Source organism: Theropithecus gelada, chromosome 12 (genome assembly GCF_003255815.1).
Source record: "Theropithecus gelada isolate Dixy chromosome 12, Tgel_1.0, whole genome shotgun sequence".
Lineage (NCBI taxonomy): Eukaryota > Metazoa > Chordata > Mammalia > Primates > Cercopithecidae > Theropithecus > Theropithecus gelada.
This window is the reverse complement of record NC_037680.1, coordinates 94,805,466-94,819,085: the sequence shown is the minus strand read 5'-3', so window position 1 is coordinate 94,819,085 and position 13,620 is coordinate 94,805,466. Positions and strand designations below refer to the sequence as shown.

Here is a 13,620-nt window from a genome sequence, read left to right as displayed (position 1 = left end):
TATTTTGTATAAACTGCATCAGAGACAACTGAAGATGAAAAAACTACCATCCCTGTATATAACTAATTTGTGCTGTGGACCAACAAGAACCTGCTTTAAATTTCCATGCCAATTTACAACCCCCGTACTGTACCAGGCAAGGTTAGTGGCTACTGAAAATACCACCAGGAGAGGGCTATCTAAAGACACATTTGGCAGTGTGTTAGCTATACAAAAAAAGAAGACACTGTGCAGTTTAAAAACAAATCTTACACAGCCTTACATTTCAATTTTTTTCTTTAAAAGGAGTGAGTTTTTTTGCAGGGGGGTTAAATGCTTTATAGACAAGAAAAAAAACTGTGCCAGAAGCAACTTATTCATCATCATCTTCTTCATCTTCATCTTCATCTTTCTCCTCCTCATTATCCTCTTCATCTTCCTCATCTTCCTCCTCTTCCTTCTATTTTCTTGCCTTTTCAGCCTTGACACTTCCCTTTTTTTGCTGCATCAGGCTTTCCTTTAGCTTGATATGTGCAATATCCTTTTCATATTTTTCCTTCAGCTTCGCAGCGTTCTTTTCATAAGGGTGTTTGTCATCTGCAGCAGTGTCATTCCACATCTCTCCCGGTTTCTTTCCAACATCACCAATGGACAGGCCAGGATGTTCTCCTTTGATTTTTGGGCGATACTCAGAACAGAATAGGAAAAAGGCTGAAGGAGGCCTCTTGGGTGCATTGGGATCCTTGAACTTCTTTTTTTCTTTTTTTTTTTTTTTGAGACGGAGTCTCATGCTGTCGCCCAGGCTGGAGTGCAGTGGCACTATCTCTGCTCACTGCAACCTCTGCCACTTGGGTTCTAGTGGTTCTCCTGCCTCAGCCTACTGGGTGGCTGGGATTACAGGTGCCTGCCACTGCGCCTGGCTAATTTTTGTAGTTTTAGTAGAAAGGTGGTTTCACCATCTTGGCCAGGTAGTTTTGGATTCCTGACCTCGTGATCCACCGGCCTCGGCGTACCAAAGTGCCGGAATTACAGGCGTGAGCCACCGAGCCCGGCCTGAACTTTTTTGTCTCCCGTTTAGGAGGGATATAGGTTTTCATTTCTCTTTTGTAATGGGCCTTGTCTGCCTTTGGCATATCTTCAAATTTTCCTTTCTCTTTAGCAGTCATGGTCTTCCACCTCTCTAGGCACTTCTGAGAAAACTCTGAGAAGTTGACTGAAGCAGCTGGGTGCTGCTTCTTATGCTCCTTCCAACAAGTTTGCACAAAAAATGCATGTGCTGACATTTTGTCTCTCAGCTTCTTAGGATCTCCTTTGCCCATGTTTAGTTATTTTTCCTCAGTGAGGCACAGAGTCGCCCAGTGCCCCTCTGGCTCTCACTTGCCCTGGCGCGGTCTCTATGGAGCTCAATGTACTGCAGTGGCTGTGAGAGCGGGAGCCAGATGCAGCCTCCTCACTCTCTCTGCTCTGTAACATTACTCTTCGATAGCTTACTTCGTTAAAGCCAGCAAGGGAGTCTCTCTCGAGCCAGCTAAGATGGAGTATTATATAACATAACGTAATCACAGGAATGCCATCCAGTCACTATTGCCATATAACATATCCTAAACAAGATTCTAACATCTATCACCTTGGCTATATATCCCAAGTAGCTGGGATTACAGGTGTATGCCATGACAGCTGGCTAATTTTTGTATTTTTAGTAGAGATCGGGGTTCACTATGTTGGTCAGGCTGGTCTAGAACTCCTGACCTCAAGTGATCCACCCACCTCGGCCTCCCAAAGTGCTGGGATTATAGGCATGAGCCACCACTCCCAGCCCACCTAGGCTATCTTCTGTTGATTAGAAGCAGGTCACAGGTTCTGCCTCAAGGGGAGAGGATTCTACAAAGGCATGCCTCATTGTGGGTAGGGGGATGCTATTTAGAGTGTGTCTCCCCCAAGTAGAATAAGGGAAAGTGAAGTATCACCTGTAACATTCAAGTTGCTGGCATGAGCAGGTGGGTGGCAGTTGTGCCATTTGTTGAGACACAGAGCATGTTGGTTGAGGAAAGCTCTTGAGTTCAGTTGTTGTCATTTGAGTTAAGCTGCTCAGGGGCATGAACCATGCCTGTTTTGTTTATCATTCTATATCCAGTGCCTGGTGTAGTTCCTGACACATAGTAGGTACATTATAGAATGAATGAATGAAATCTGTAAGATACCCAAGCAGAGATATAGATGAAGCCGACATCTCCTGGATGCCAGTTGTGAGGTGTTGACTGATCGTGCATTTTCAGAATGCATGTGTTTGTGCACCATTGGTGCGTAATGGTGATGAACATGCTGGCTTGGATGAGATGGCCTAGGAAAGAGGGTTCAGGGAAGAGAGCAAAGGTCTTGGGACTGAGCACTGGGAACCCCAGGACTGAGAAGTGAGGCTGGAGAAGAAACATTGGCAAAGAATGCAAAGAGAAGACAGACACAAAACTGGTGCCAAATGCTGCTGGGAAGTGTAGACAAGATTGAGAGGTGTGCCTGGGGGGAACTGGTTTTGGTGGAGTTCCCCACTAAGTGGGGCTCAGCTGCCAACTTAGTGGGTGGAGAAGTGGAGGAGGTAAGGACATGGAAGGCAAGTAGACAACTCTTTCTAGGAGTCTGGCTGAAGGGGAGGAGGGACTGAGTAATAGTTGGAGAGAAATGAGCCATCCACAATTGAGATCATCCAGGTCCTGACTCCAATAGACTGCATCCTGAGGCAGGGGCTGCAGTGCTCTGGACTGGGTCCACCCTCTGGGTCAGAGAGAGAGAGAGAGAGAGAGAGAGAGAGAGCACCTTCTCTGCCTAGCTCAAATTCTTGCTTTTATATTATCTTGCTTTTATATTACTGTCTCTGTTATGTTCTTTTTTTTTTTTTTTTTTTTTTTTTTTTTTTTTTTTTTTTTTTTTTTTGGGGATGGAGTCTCACTCTGTTGCCCAGGGTGGAGTGCAGTAGCACAATCTTGGCTCACTGCAACCTCCACCTCCCAGGTTCAAGTGATCCTCCTTCTTCAACCTCCCGAGTAGCTGGGACTACAGGTGTGAGCCACAATGCCCAGCTAATTTTTGTATTTTTAGTAGAGATGGGGTTTCACTCTGTTGGCCAGGCTGGTCTTAAACTCCCGACCTTGGGTGATCCACCCCCCTGGGCCTCCCAAAGTGCTGAGATCCGTGAGCCACCACACTAGGTGTTATATTCTTGTAATAGTTAGGCTAACGTATTTCTTTAAGAAGGTTTAGTTGGGCACAGTGGCTCACGCCTGTAATCCCAGCACTTTGGGAGGCTGAGACGGGCAGATCACGAGGTCAGGAGATGGAGACCATCCTGGCTAACACAGTGAAACCCTGTCTCTACTAAAAATATAAAAGATTAGCTGGGCATGGTGGTGGGCGCCTGTAGTCCCAGCTACTCAGGAGGCTGAGGCAGGAGAATGGCGTGAGCCCAGGAGGTGGAGCTTGCAGTGAGCCAAGATTGTGCCACTGCACTCCAGTCTGGGCGACAGAATGAGACTCCGTCTCAAAAAAAAAAAAAGGTTTAAAAGCCACAAATTTGGAGAATATGCTTGGATACCTCTTTCCTCTCCCCTTCCTCCTCCCTTCTCTCCCCAATAATTCTGTCCAGAATGTCCTTCCTTCCCTCCTTTCCTTTTATTTAGAATGAAAGAGACTTGGGAAGTTTTCATTGCTGACTAGGTGAATGCAATAGAGAGGGAAAAGTTGGAAAGAAAGAAAGGAAGAAAGAATGATAATGAATAGTGTGAGGCTTCTGAGAAAATGATGAGGAGATGGACTCTAGGATGCAGGTGGTGAGATTGGGTGTGGAGTGGCCCAGGGACACCAACTTATTTGTGGCAGGAGGAAGGCATGTGTGTGTGTGTGTGTGTGTGTCTGTGTCTGTATGTCTGTGTGTCTGCATGTCAGGTGGGGGCAGTGATAATATCGGTTTGGTTTCAGGAAGCAGAGAGAGGCTTAGGTCCGATTGTCTTTTGTTTCTACCGCAGTCCTGGAGGCACTACCTTCTATGTAATAAACTGTTCATACTTGTTGAACAAAATAAAGGATAAATAAGTCCTTAAAGGGCAGCATAAATAGCATATCTCTTCCTTAGATTTTCAGAATGAAATCTTTATTCACTTTTGTTATCATACAAATAACACATGGTGTTGGTAAGAAGTTTCAATAATATAGAAAATTTCTGGCCGGGTGTGGTGGCTCACACCTGTTATCCCAGCACTTTGGGAGGCCAAGGCAGGTGGATCATCTGAGGTCAGGAGTTTGAGACCAGCCTGACCAACATTTTTAGTAGAAACTCTGTCTCTACTAAAAATACAAAATTAACTGGGCATGGTGGAACGTGCCTGTAATCCCAGCTACTTGGGAAGCTGAGGCAGGAGAACCTTTTGAACCTGGGAGGCGGAGGTTGTGGTGAGCCGGGATCCCACCATTGCACTCCAGCCTGGGCAACAAGAGTGAAACTTTGTCTCAAAAAAAAAAAAGAAGAAAAAAAAAAGAAAAAAATTTCCCTCAAATTCTAACCTACAGCGATAACAACTGTTAAGTGTCAGCCTTACCAGTAGTTATATATTAAACAAAAGAAGATCACTTGATATGTGGAATTGTGTCAGCTGTTTTTCGCATGTGAACATTTATGTGCTTTGTGTAAATATGTAAAGACGTTCTTTATCTTTTATAACACCTGCCTGGTCTCCATAATACCTCCAAGTCTCATAAATTTATTTAACCAAAACCCTATTGATGGACATTCAGGCTGTTTCTAACTTTTCAGTACAATGGCCCTTCTTGTTCACACAGCTTTGCACCATGCACCATTCTTTTCTTAAATTCCTAGAAGATGACAACTTGCCTGCGCATTTCAGCTTTTGATACTATCTTCCAGGTTTGCCTGCTGAAGCCAGTTTAGGCTTCCATCAATAGAATGGAAGTGCACCTGTTTCTGCCCTGCCCTTGCCAACAACTGGCTACTAGAAATCTTTTTAATCCTTTCCATCTAAGTGAAAAATGATATCTCATTTTATTTATTATTTATTTTTATTTTTTTTAATTTTTTTGAGATGGAGTTTTGCTCTTGTTGCCCAGGCTGGAGTGCAATGGTGCGATCTAGGTTCACTGCAACCTCTACCTCCTTGGTTCAAGCGATTCTCCTGCCCCAGCCTCCTGAGTAGCTGGGATTACAGGCACCCACCACCATGCCCGGATAATTATTTTGTATTTTTAGTAGAGATGGGGTTTCACCATGTTCACCAGGCTGGTCTCGAACTCCTGACCTCAGGTGATCCACTCATCTTCGCCTCCCAAAGTGTTGGGATTACAGGCGTGAGCTACTGTACCTGGCTAATATCTCATTTTAATTTGCTTTTCTGTAATTATTAGTGAAGTTGAACATCTCGAGTGTGAATTTTGGACATTTTTGTGTCTTCTTTTAAAATAGAGTGCTTCTTTATGCCTTTTACTCATTTTCCTACTGGGTTTGTAATTTTCATATTATTTCCAAACAATTCACAGTTTAATAATATTACGCTTTCTTCATCATGTTGTGAATGCTTTTTTTCCATTTTATTGTCTTTTGCTTTGCCATATAGAGATTTTAGTTTCATATTTGTCAGTCTTTTTCTTTTCTTATGGCTTTGTCTTTGACATGTTGCTGAGAGAGCTGATTGCCATATTAAAATTATAAAACATTCTTTCATGTTTTCTCTATTACTTTGTAGTTCAGCTTTTTTCATTAAGTTTTGTTCTTTTCCGCTTTTTAAAATTAGATGGGCAATATGTGGCAATATATGATTATATTCTAATGACATCCTTGAATGTAATCACTTCATCTCCTCATAATGCCCTCATACACACTTTTTAAAAAAAGCAGGCATGGCAAAAATGCTGAAGGTGGTTTGAGGATGATGGAAGTTGGGAAGACCCCAAATTAGATGGTCGTATTATTAATCAAGAGTGCCCTCAGCTGCTAGTGACAAAAACCTAACTCCAGTGGCTTAAAAACATAGGGGTGAGGTGTTTTTTTGGTGTTGTAATTTTACACATAAAATTTGCTAATATTGGTTGGGTGCTCAGCGATGTCCAGGACTGATTGCTCTCTTCCCAGTTCTTTTGTCCTTTTCCTGATGGTCCCATCATGGTTGCTGCAGCTCTAGCAGTCACAAGCAAAAGGAAGGAAAAGGGAGAGAGGGTGCCAAGCAGTGTCTTTCTTTCTCTTTGGTAGGAAAAGCGAGGTTTTTTAGAGTTCCCAGCAGTCTTCTCCTTGAGCCTCATTGACCAGAATCATATCTGTGGCCGCCACTAGGTGTAAAGAAGGCTAGTAGAGTGGGCAATAGGTTGCACAACTGGCTTAGACCATCCTCATCCAATGGAGGTTCTGCTAGTGAGAGAGGAAGGGCGATGGATAGTGGATAGACAACTGCCACGTCTGCCATGTGGGAGTGCGCGGACCCACAGAGGGAAGCAGAGATGTGGACCATATGGCCCCAGAGAGAATGCTGCAGTGGGAGCAGCGTCAGGCTTCCAGCTCCAGTTCCTGAGTGACAAGCTGTCCTGCATTGCCTGTTCTTGCAAGTTGGTGAGATTGCCTGTTCTAACATTTCCATCTCTTTTGACTTAAGCTCCTGGGAGTGGGTTTCTGTTCTTTACAGCCTGGAGCAGAGTTCTGGAGTTTTATTTAAGAGTTTTAAAATAAAACACATTTTATTTTATTTTATTTTGAAACAGAGTTTCCCTTTTGTTACCCAGGCTGGAGTGCAGTGGTGCGACCTCGGCTCACCGCAACCTCCGCCTCCTGGGTTCAAGCAATTCTCCTGCCTCAGCCTCCAGAGTAGCTGGAATTACAAGTGTGCACCATCACGCCGGCTAATTTTGTATTTTTAGTAGAGACAGGGTTTCTCCACGTTGGTCAGGCTGGTCTCAAACTCCCGACCTCAGGTGATCCGCCTGCCTGGGCCTCCAAAAGTGCTGGGGTTACAGGCATGAGCCACCGTGCCTAGCTCTTAGACACATTTTAAAGTTTATTTTCTCTTTTGTTCTTTATAGTAGTTATTATTAGCCTTATTTTACAAAGAGGAGAAGGAGGTTCCAAGAGGTTGGGTTAAGTTGGCAAACTCCGTGTGACTCTAACCCAGGTCTTCTGACAACTAACACATTTTTCATGCTTTCTATTTTTAAGATTACCACCTTTAAAGGGGAAGTGTTTGTTCCTTAAATAGCACCAAGAGGACAAAGGAAATAAATATATGGGAGACTGAGTTTCTTCTGGGGCCTGTCAGTGCTACCCATCAACTCTGTTCCTGGATTAAGTCGAAAGGCAGGAGGCAGCTTGGCTGTGTCATGCACTGGGCTTTAGAGACCTAGGGAATGTTTAGTTTTCTGTTTGTCTATTTCCAAACATTATGTGTGTAATTTATTGTCCCGATTATAACTCAACATGGTTGGAAGATGTGAGTCATTCAAGTCACAGATTTGTGTGAGAAGCACCAGAGAAAACAAGTGCATTTGGGAGCTGCGACCCTTATCCTTTCTCACGCCTTAGTTTCTCCTTGGGTGACCTCAGCCACCCACAGTTTTTATCACTCCCAAGACAACACTTTGAGAGCAAATGTTTTAATCAATTCCTGGTCAAAAATAAATCATGATTTCTTTTCCCTAAACTTACTGTTTCTCCTGTGTTCCCTGTCTCGGTAAATGGTATAACCATCTACACAGTCATGCCAGGCTGCCCTCACCCTGGCACACAACCCCTTGACCACATTATGCAGATTCCTTCCCCTAAATTACACAGTAACATGCCCCTCCCCCTTTCCCTTTATTCTCCTACAGAGGATGGTGGCCGCAATCTCCTACACTCTGTTTTCTTGGTTGTTAGAAAACCTGTGATGCCTGTTAATCATATCGATTCCCAGGCCCTTCCCCTAGACTCAGCAGGTCTGGAGGGGGGCCTTGCAATCTGTATACTTAACAAGTACCCCAGGCAATTCTTCTGAGCAGTGGGCAGCACTAGTGGCTGGCCTTGCTTCGGGTCTCTCTCTTGTCAGTATAGCCCCATTCTGCTGTAGAAGTATCTTCCTAAAATATGCTGGTGGTTCTTTATCTGTAGCACAAGATCCAAACTCTTGTAGCATGGCAAACAGGGCATGATTTGGTTCCGACCTCCCTTGCTGGCCTCATCTGCTTCCCTGGTTGCTCATAATACAAACTATCTGTTAACTCTGAGGATTCTTTCCATTGCTCTTTTATTGCTCAATGCCTTTGCATATGCTATTCTTGGTGCCTAGGCAGGCCTCCTTCGCCAGGTCTATCTGGAAAACCCCTATTCATCCTGCAAGACCCAACTCAAGTGTTGCCTCTTTCTGGAGACTTTTCTTGCCGCCACTGCAGCTTGAACGTACATGTATTATTGCAGTTACCCCTGTGGCTCCGCTATAGCAGAGACTGTGCTTAGCCCACAGGTACACCTAGTATTTGTAGTAGTAGGTGCTTGTTAAACAGGGTTGAATAAAGGTAGCTTCTCCTATGTGAGAGGAAATGTAGTGAAAGCAAATAGGGCAATTTTTAGGAAAACAGTATTCCCATCCTTCGTTTGTGAGTCTAAACTCTCGGGAGTTTCTTACTGTGAAAATCAGTCATCACTTTATCTGTGTGCATTTACAAAGTCAATATATTAAACTGTGTAATAATAGTTAACATATATCTGGTGCTAACCAGTGTGCCAGGAACTTTGCATTCATCTTCTCAGTTCATCTTACAGATGAGGAAACCGAGGCTCAGAGGAGAATTAATTTTCCCAAGGTCATGGCTGGGTGTGGTGACTCATGCCTGTAATCCCAGAACTTTGGGAGGCCGAGGCAGGTGGATCAACTGAGGTCAGGAGTTTGAGACCAGCCTGGCCAACATGGTGAAACCCCGTATCTACTAAAAATACAAAAATTAGCCAGGCATGGTAGTATGCACCTGTAATCCCAGCTACTTGGGAGGCTGAGGTAGAAGAATTGCTTGAACCCGGGAGGCAGAGGTTGTAGTGAGCCGAGATCAGGCCACTGCACTCTAGCCTAGGCGACAGAATGAGACTCCATCTTTAAAAAAAAAAAAAATTTCCAAGGTTACAGAACTGATAAGTAGTAGAATTGTTACAATGCTATTCTGCTTCTTCCAGAAATTTGGTTAACAATCATTAGGATATACAGTATGTGTCTAGGATGAAACATGCTAGGTAATGTAAATGAGTAAAGCACTCTGGCCATGAGGCAACAAGGGGTACAAAGTGTGGCAACCAGTTATGGGTTAAAGGATTTGGCCAAGACAATGCCAGCTGATAGCCCCAACATTTTATTGTGAACAATTTTAAACATAAAGAAAAGTTGGGCCTGGCCCGGTGGCTCATGCCTGTAATCCCAGCACTTTGGGAGGCCGAGGTGGGTGGATCACTTGAGGTCGGCAGTTCAAGACCAGCCTGACCAACATGGAGAAACCCTGTCTCTATTAAAAATACAAAAAATTAGCCAGGTGTGGTGGCTCATGCCTGTAATTCCAACTACTTGGGAGGCTGAGGCAGGAGAATTGCTTGAACCAGGGAGGCAGAGGTTGCAGTGAGCCGAGATCACGCCATTGCACTCCAGCCTGGGCAATGAGAGTGAGACTCCGTCTCAAAAAAAAAAAGAAAAGAAAAGAAAAGAAAAGTTGACAGAATTTCACTGACTGTCTACTTGTACATCTACTACCTAGATTCTGCCATTAACATTTTACCTGCTTTATCTCATATTTATCCATTATCCATCCCTATAGCCATTAATCCATTCTTTTGGATATGTTTCAAAGTAACTGTGGACACCAGTATACTTCTCCCTAAATACGTCAGTGTGTACATCATTGATTAGAGATCAATATTTGTTTATAGTTTTTTTTTTTTTTTTTTTTTGAGACGGAGTCTCTGTTGCCCACGCTGGAGTGCAGTGGTGCGATCTTGGCTCACTCCAACCTCTGCCTCCCAGATTCAAGTGATTCTCCTGCCTCAGCCTCCCAAGTAGCTGGGATTACAGGTGTGTGCCACCACGCCCTGCTAATTTTTGCATTTTTAGCAGAGATGGGGCTTCACCATGTTGGCCAGGCTGATGTCAAACTCCTGACCTCAAGTGATCCTCCCACCTTGACCTCCCAAAGTGCCAGGATTACAGGCATGAGCCACTGCACCTGGCCTTTAGTGTTTTCTTTTGATGTAAAGTTTGTATACAATGAAGTGCACAAATCTTAAGTGTATATTCTCTAAGTTTCAACCAATAGGTGCTCCTGTGTAATTCCAATGCCCATCAATATAGAAAACATTATCATCATTCCTAAAAATCCTCTCATGTTCCCCTGTGGCTGGTTTGTCTCTGCCTCCATCCTCCCAGAGGTAACTTCTGCTCTGATTATTTTCAGATTAGTTTTGCCTGTTCTAGAACTTCATAGAAGCGGAAGGCTTCTTTTACTCAGTGTAATGTTTTTAAGATACATCATGTTGTGGAGTATATCAGTAATTCAATCCTTTTTATTGATGAGAATGATTCCATGGTATGACTATCCCACTGTATGTTTGTTTAGCCATCCTCCTATTGATGGACACCTGGACTGTTTCTAGTTTTTGGCAATTATCAATAAAGCTATTAATATTTTTGTGAACATATTATTTTCATTTCTCTTGGGCATATTCCTAGGAGTGGGATTGCTGGGTCAGAGAGTAGAAGTATGTTGAATTTTATAAGAAACTGCCAGACCTTTTACCAAAGTGGTTGCACCATTTTACATTCCCAGCAATTATATGTGAGGATTCCAGTTGCACCACAACCTCACTAACAGTCGATATTATCATGCTTTTGTATTTTTAGTCATTCTGGTGATTGGGTAATGATGTTTCTTTTCTTTTTCTTTCTTTTTTTTCTTTTGAGATGGAATCTCACTTTCACTCAGGCTGGGTCTTAGCTCACTGCAACCTCTGCCTACCAGGCTCGAACAATCCTCCCACCTTAGCCTCTCCAGTAGTTGGGACTATAGGCGCATACCAGCACGCCCAGCTAATTTTTGCATTTTTTGTAGAGACAGGGTTTCACCAAGCTGCCCAGGCTGGTCTGAAACTCCTGGCCTCAAGCAATCCACCCGCCTTGGCCTCCTGAAGTGCTGGGATTACAGGCGTGAGCCGACATGCCTGGCCCGCATTGTTGATAAACCTTCCTTTCCCTCACTGGATTGCTTTGGAACTTTTGATGAAAATCAAGTGATGGTATAAGTTTGGCTCTATTTCTAGGATTTCTTTTACATTCCAGGTTTAGCTGAGTTTTGCCATGAGCTCAGTATTGTCAAATCTTCAATTTTTTTTTTTTTTTTTGAGACAGAGTTTTGCTCTTGCCACCCAGGCTGGAGTGCAATGGTGTGATCTCGGCTCACTGCAACCTCCGCCCCTTGGGTTCAGGTTTTATATATATGTAAAACTGTCTCAGCCTCCGGAGTAGCTGGGATTACAGGTGCATGCCACCACATCCAGCAAATTTTCATATTTTTAGTGGAGATGGGGTTTCAGCATGTTGGCCAGGCTGGTCTCAAACTCCTGACCTCAGGTGATCCACCCACCTCTGCCTCCCAAAGTGTTGGGATTACAGGCGTGAGCCATGGCGCCAGGCCCAGATCTTCACAGTTTTAAAGGAGAGTGTATAAATTCAGATGTTTTTAAATGTGAAAAAGCCTCAAGTTTTAAAAGTTGGAACCAATTCTGATTTAAACAAACAAAGAAACCAATCCCATGCAGTCAAAGAAACTCATCTGCAGGCTGAACTAGACGTGTGGCATTGGAACAGGGAGAGGTAATTTCAGCAGGAATCTGGATATACGTGTATATATTATATATACATTATATATATATTTTATAAACATATATTTTATATATATATAAAAAAGTATAAATCAAGGGTCTTATTTTAATTGAAAGGTAATGGGAGTGTTCTCAGGGCAAGTAGGTGAGTTCCAGTGGTCAGTGAAAGTCAATAAGAATTCACTGCAAGGGTGAAATTAAAGCCCATGGGTCAAGGTTTCTTTGGTGCCTAGGAAAGTGGAGGAGCACATTTGTGAAGCTATTAGAATCACATTTAGAAACCATAAGGACAGGAAGGGCTAAGGGGAGGCAGAGTGGAGGCAGTTGACAAACCAGTGACAGGAAAGACACAGGGCCAAGAGAGCCCAAGGTGAGCTCATTTGAAGAATCTGGAGCAGAGGGAATAAAGAGAATCACAGGTCTCTAAACCCAGGGCCCAGAAAGATGCTCCCTGGAATTGGCTGAAAGCTTCCTTGGCTCTGTGGATGGAAATTGAGACAGAACAGCCAGAAGACATACAACTGCACATGCCAGAGCTTAGAGCAGGTTCTCAGGTGCACCACAGGCCTTCTGCCACCATGGTTGAATTACGACTGTTTAACATTTTAAAATTATTTTTTCAACATTGAAAATGTGTAATGGGAACTATGTCACATGTTTCAAAAATAAAAAAAAAAAGAAAAGCTATTCACAAAGAGTCTTCTTCCCATCTGTCTCCCATCTGCCCAGTTTCATCTCCAACCCTTCCACCCTCCAGCCCCCTGGTCACCATTTGTGAGGTTTATTTTTACTGCAACCATGGATACCACTTTGGCAGCCGAGTCCATCAGACAGAATGTTGACTATGCAGGTTGGGCCATATCAGGTAGAGCTTGGTACGGCTGGCCATGTGTAAAAGAAAATAAGCAAACCTGTATCAAAGACAGATAAAAGTTTGTTAGAACTTGCTAGAGCCTTGACTCATGAATATGTAAGGGAGTGTTATCAGGGAAGGAAATTGTTCCAGTCAAACTGTGACATGGTGCTTGCTATGGATTCAAAATGTTTGTGTCCTCACCAAGTTCATATGTTGAAGTCCTAACCCCCATTGTGATGGTATTTGGAGGTGAGGCCTTTGGAGAGGTGACAGATTATGAGGGTAGGGCCCCTGTGTGGAATTAGTGTCCTCATAAAAACAGGAAGAGACCAGACCTCTCTCTCTTTCTCTCCATCATATGAGGACACATTGAGCAGACAGCCATCTGCAAGCCAGGAGGGCGCCCTCACCATAACCCAATCACGCTGGCACCCTGATCTGGGGATTCTAGTCTCCAGGACTGTGAGAAACACACTTCTGTTGTTGAAATCACTGGTCTATGGTATTTTGTTATGGCAGCCCAAGCTGGAGGACCTAAAAACTGTGAAACAATCTTCAGTTCTCTGAAACTTGCTTTCTGTATACCTTTTAATCCCTTGGCCAGTAAGTCCAAATGTGCTGTATTTGAAAGTGTGGGTTCACTCAGAGAGGCTGAGAACCTTCTGGAGAAAGGGTCTGTGGGCTGGAAATGGGGGTTGACCATGGGGACAGGACTGTTAAGTGCTTAGAGCCTGTGACAAATTGAGGAACATGGGACCACATGGGTGATATTGTTTGATTGCTCAGTGCAAACTCAGCTCACACTCCAGCAATGCTACACTCTCATCTAGGAGGACTTTAAGGGGAGAATGAATGTATGTGAAAGGGTTTGCAAACCTTAAAGGGTGGTGTTAAGTTCTAGACGTGGGCTGCCTAA

At 43.7% G+C, this 13,620-nt stretch overlaps 1 protein-coding gene across 2 annotated transcripts; it reads right to left on the bottom strand.

Moving 5' to 3' along the window:
* Positions 1–439: 439 nt before the first annotated feature.
* Positions 440–1,425, bottom strand: LOC112636475 (high mobility group protein B1-like). 2 transcript variants are annotated; one of them, XM_025405178.1, is made up of 2 exons: positions 1,023–1,425; positions 440–730 (listed from the first exon to the last, which is right to left on the bottom strand). In XM_025405178.1, the coding sequence occupies exons 1-2, from the start codon at positions 1,296–1,298 to the stop codon at positions 440–442; spliced, it is 567 nt and encodes a 188-aa protein (XP_025260963.1). In that variant the 5' UTR covers positions 1,299–1,425. The 2 variants fall into 2 exon arrangements, with proteins under 2 accessions (XP_025260963.1, XP_025260964.1); XM_025405179.1 differs by having other exon boundaries at positions 440–727.
* Positions 1,426–13,620: the final 12,195 nt, after the last annotated feature.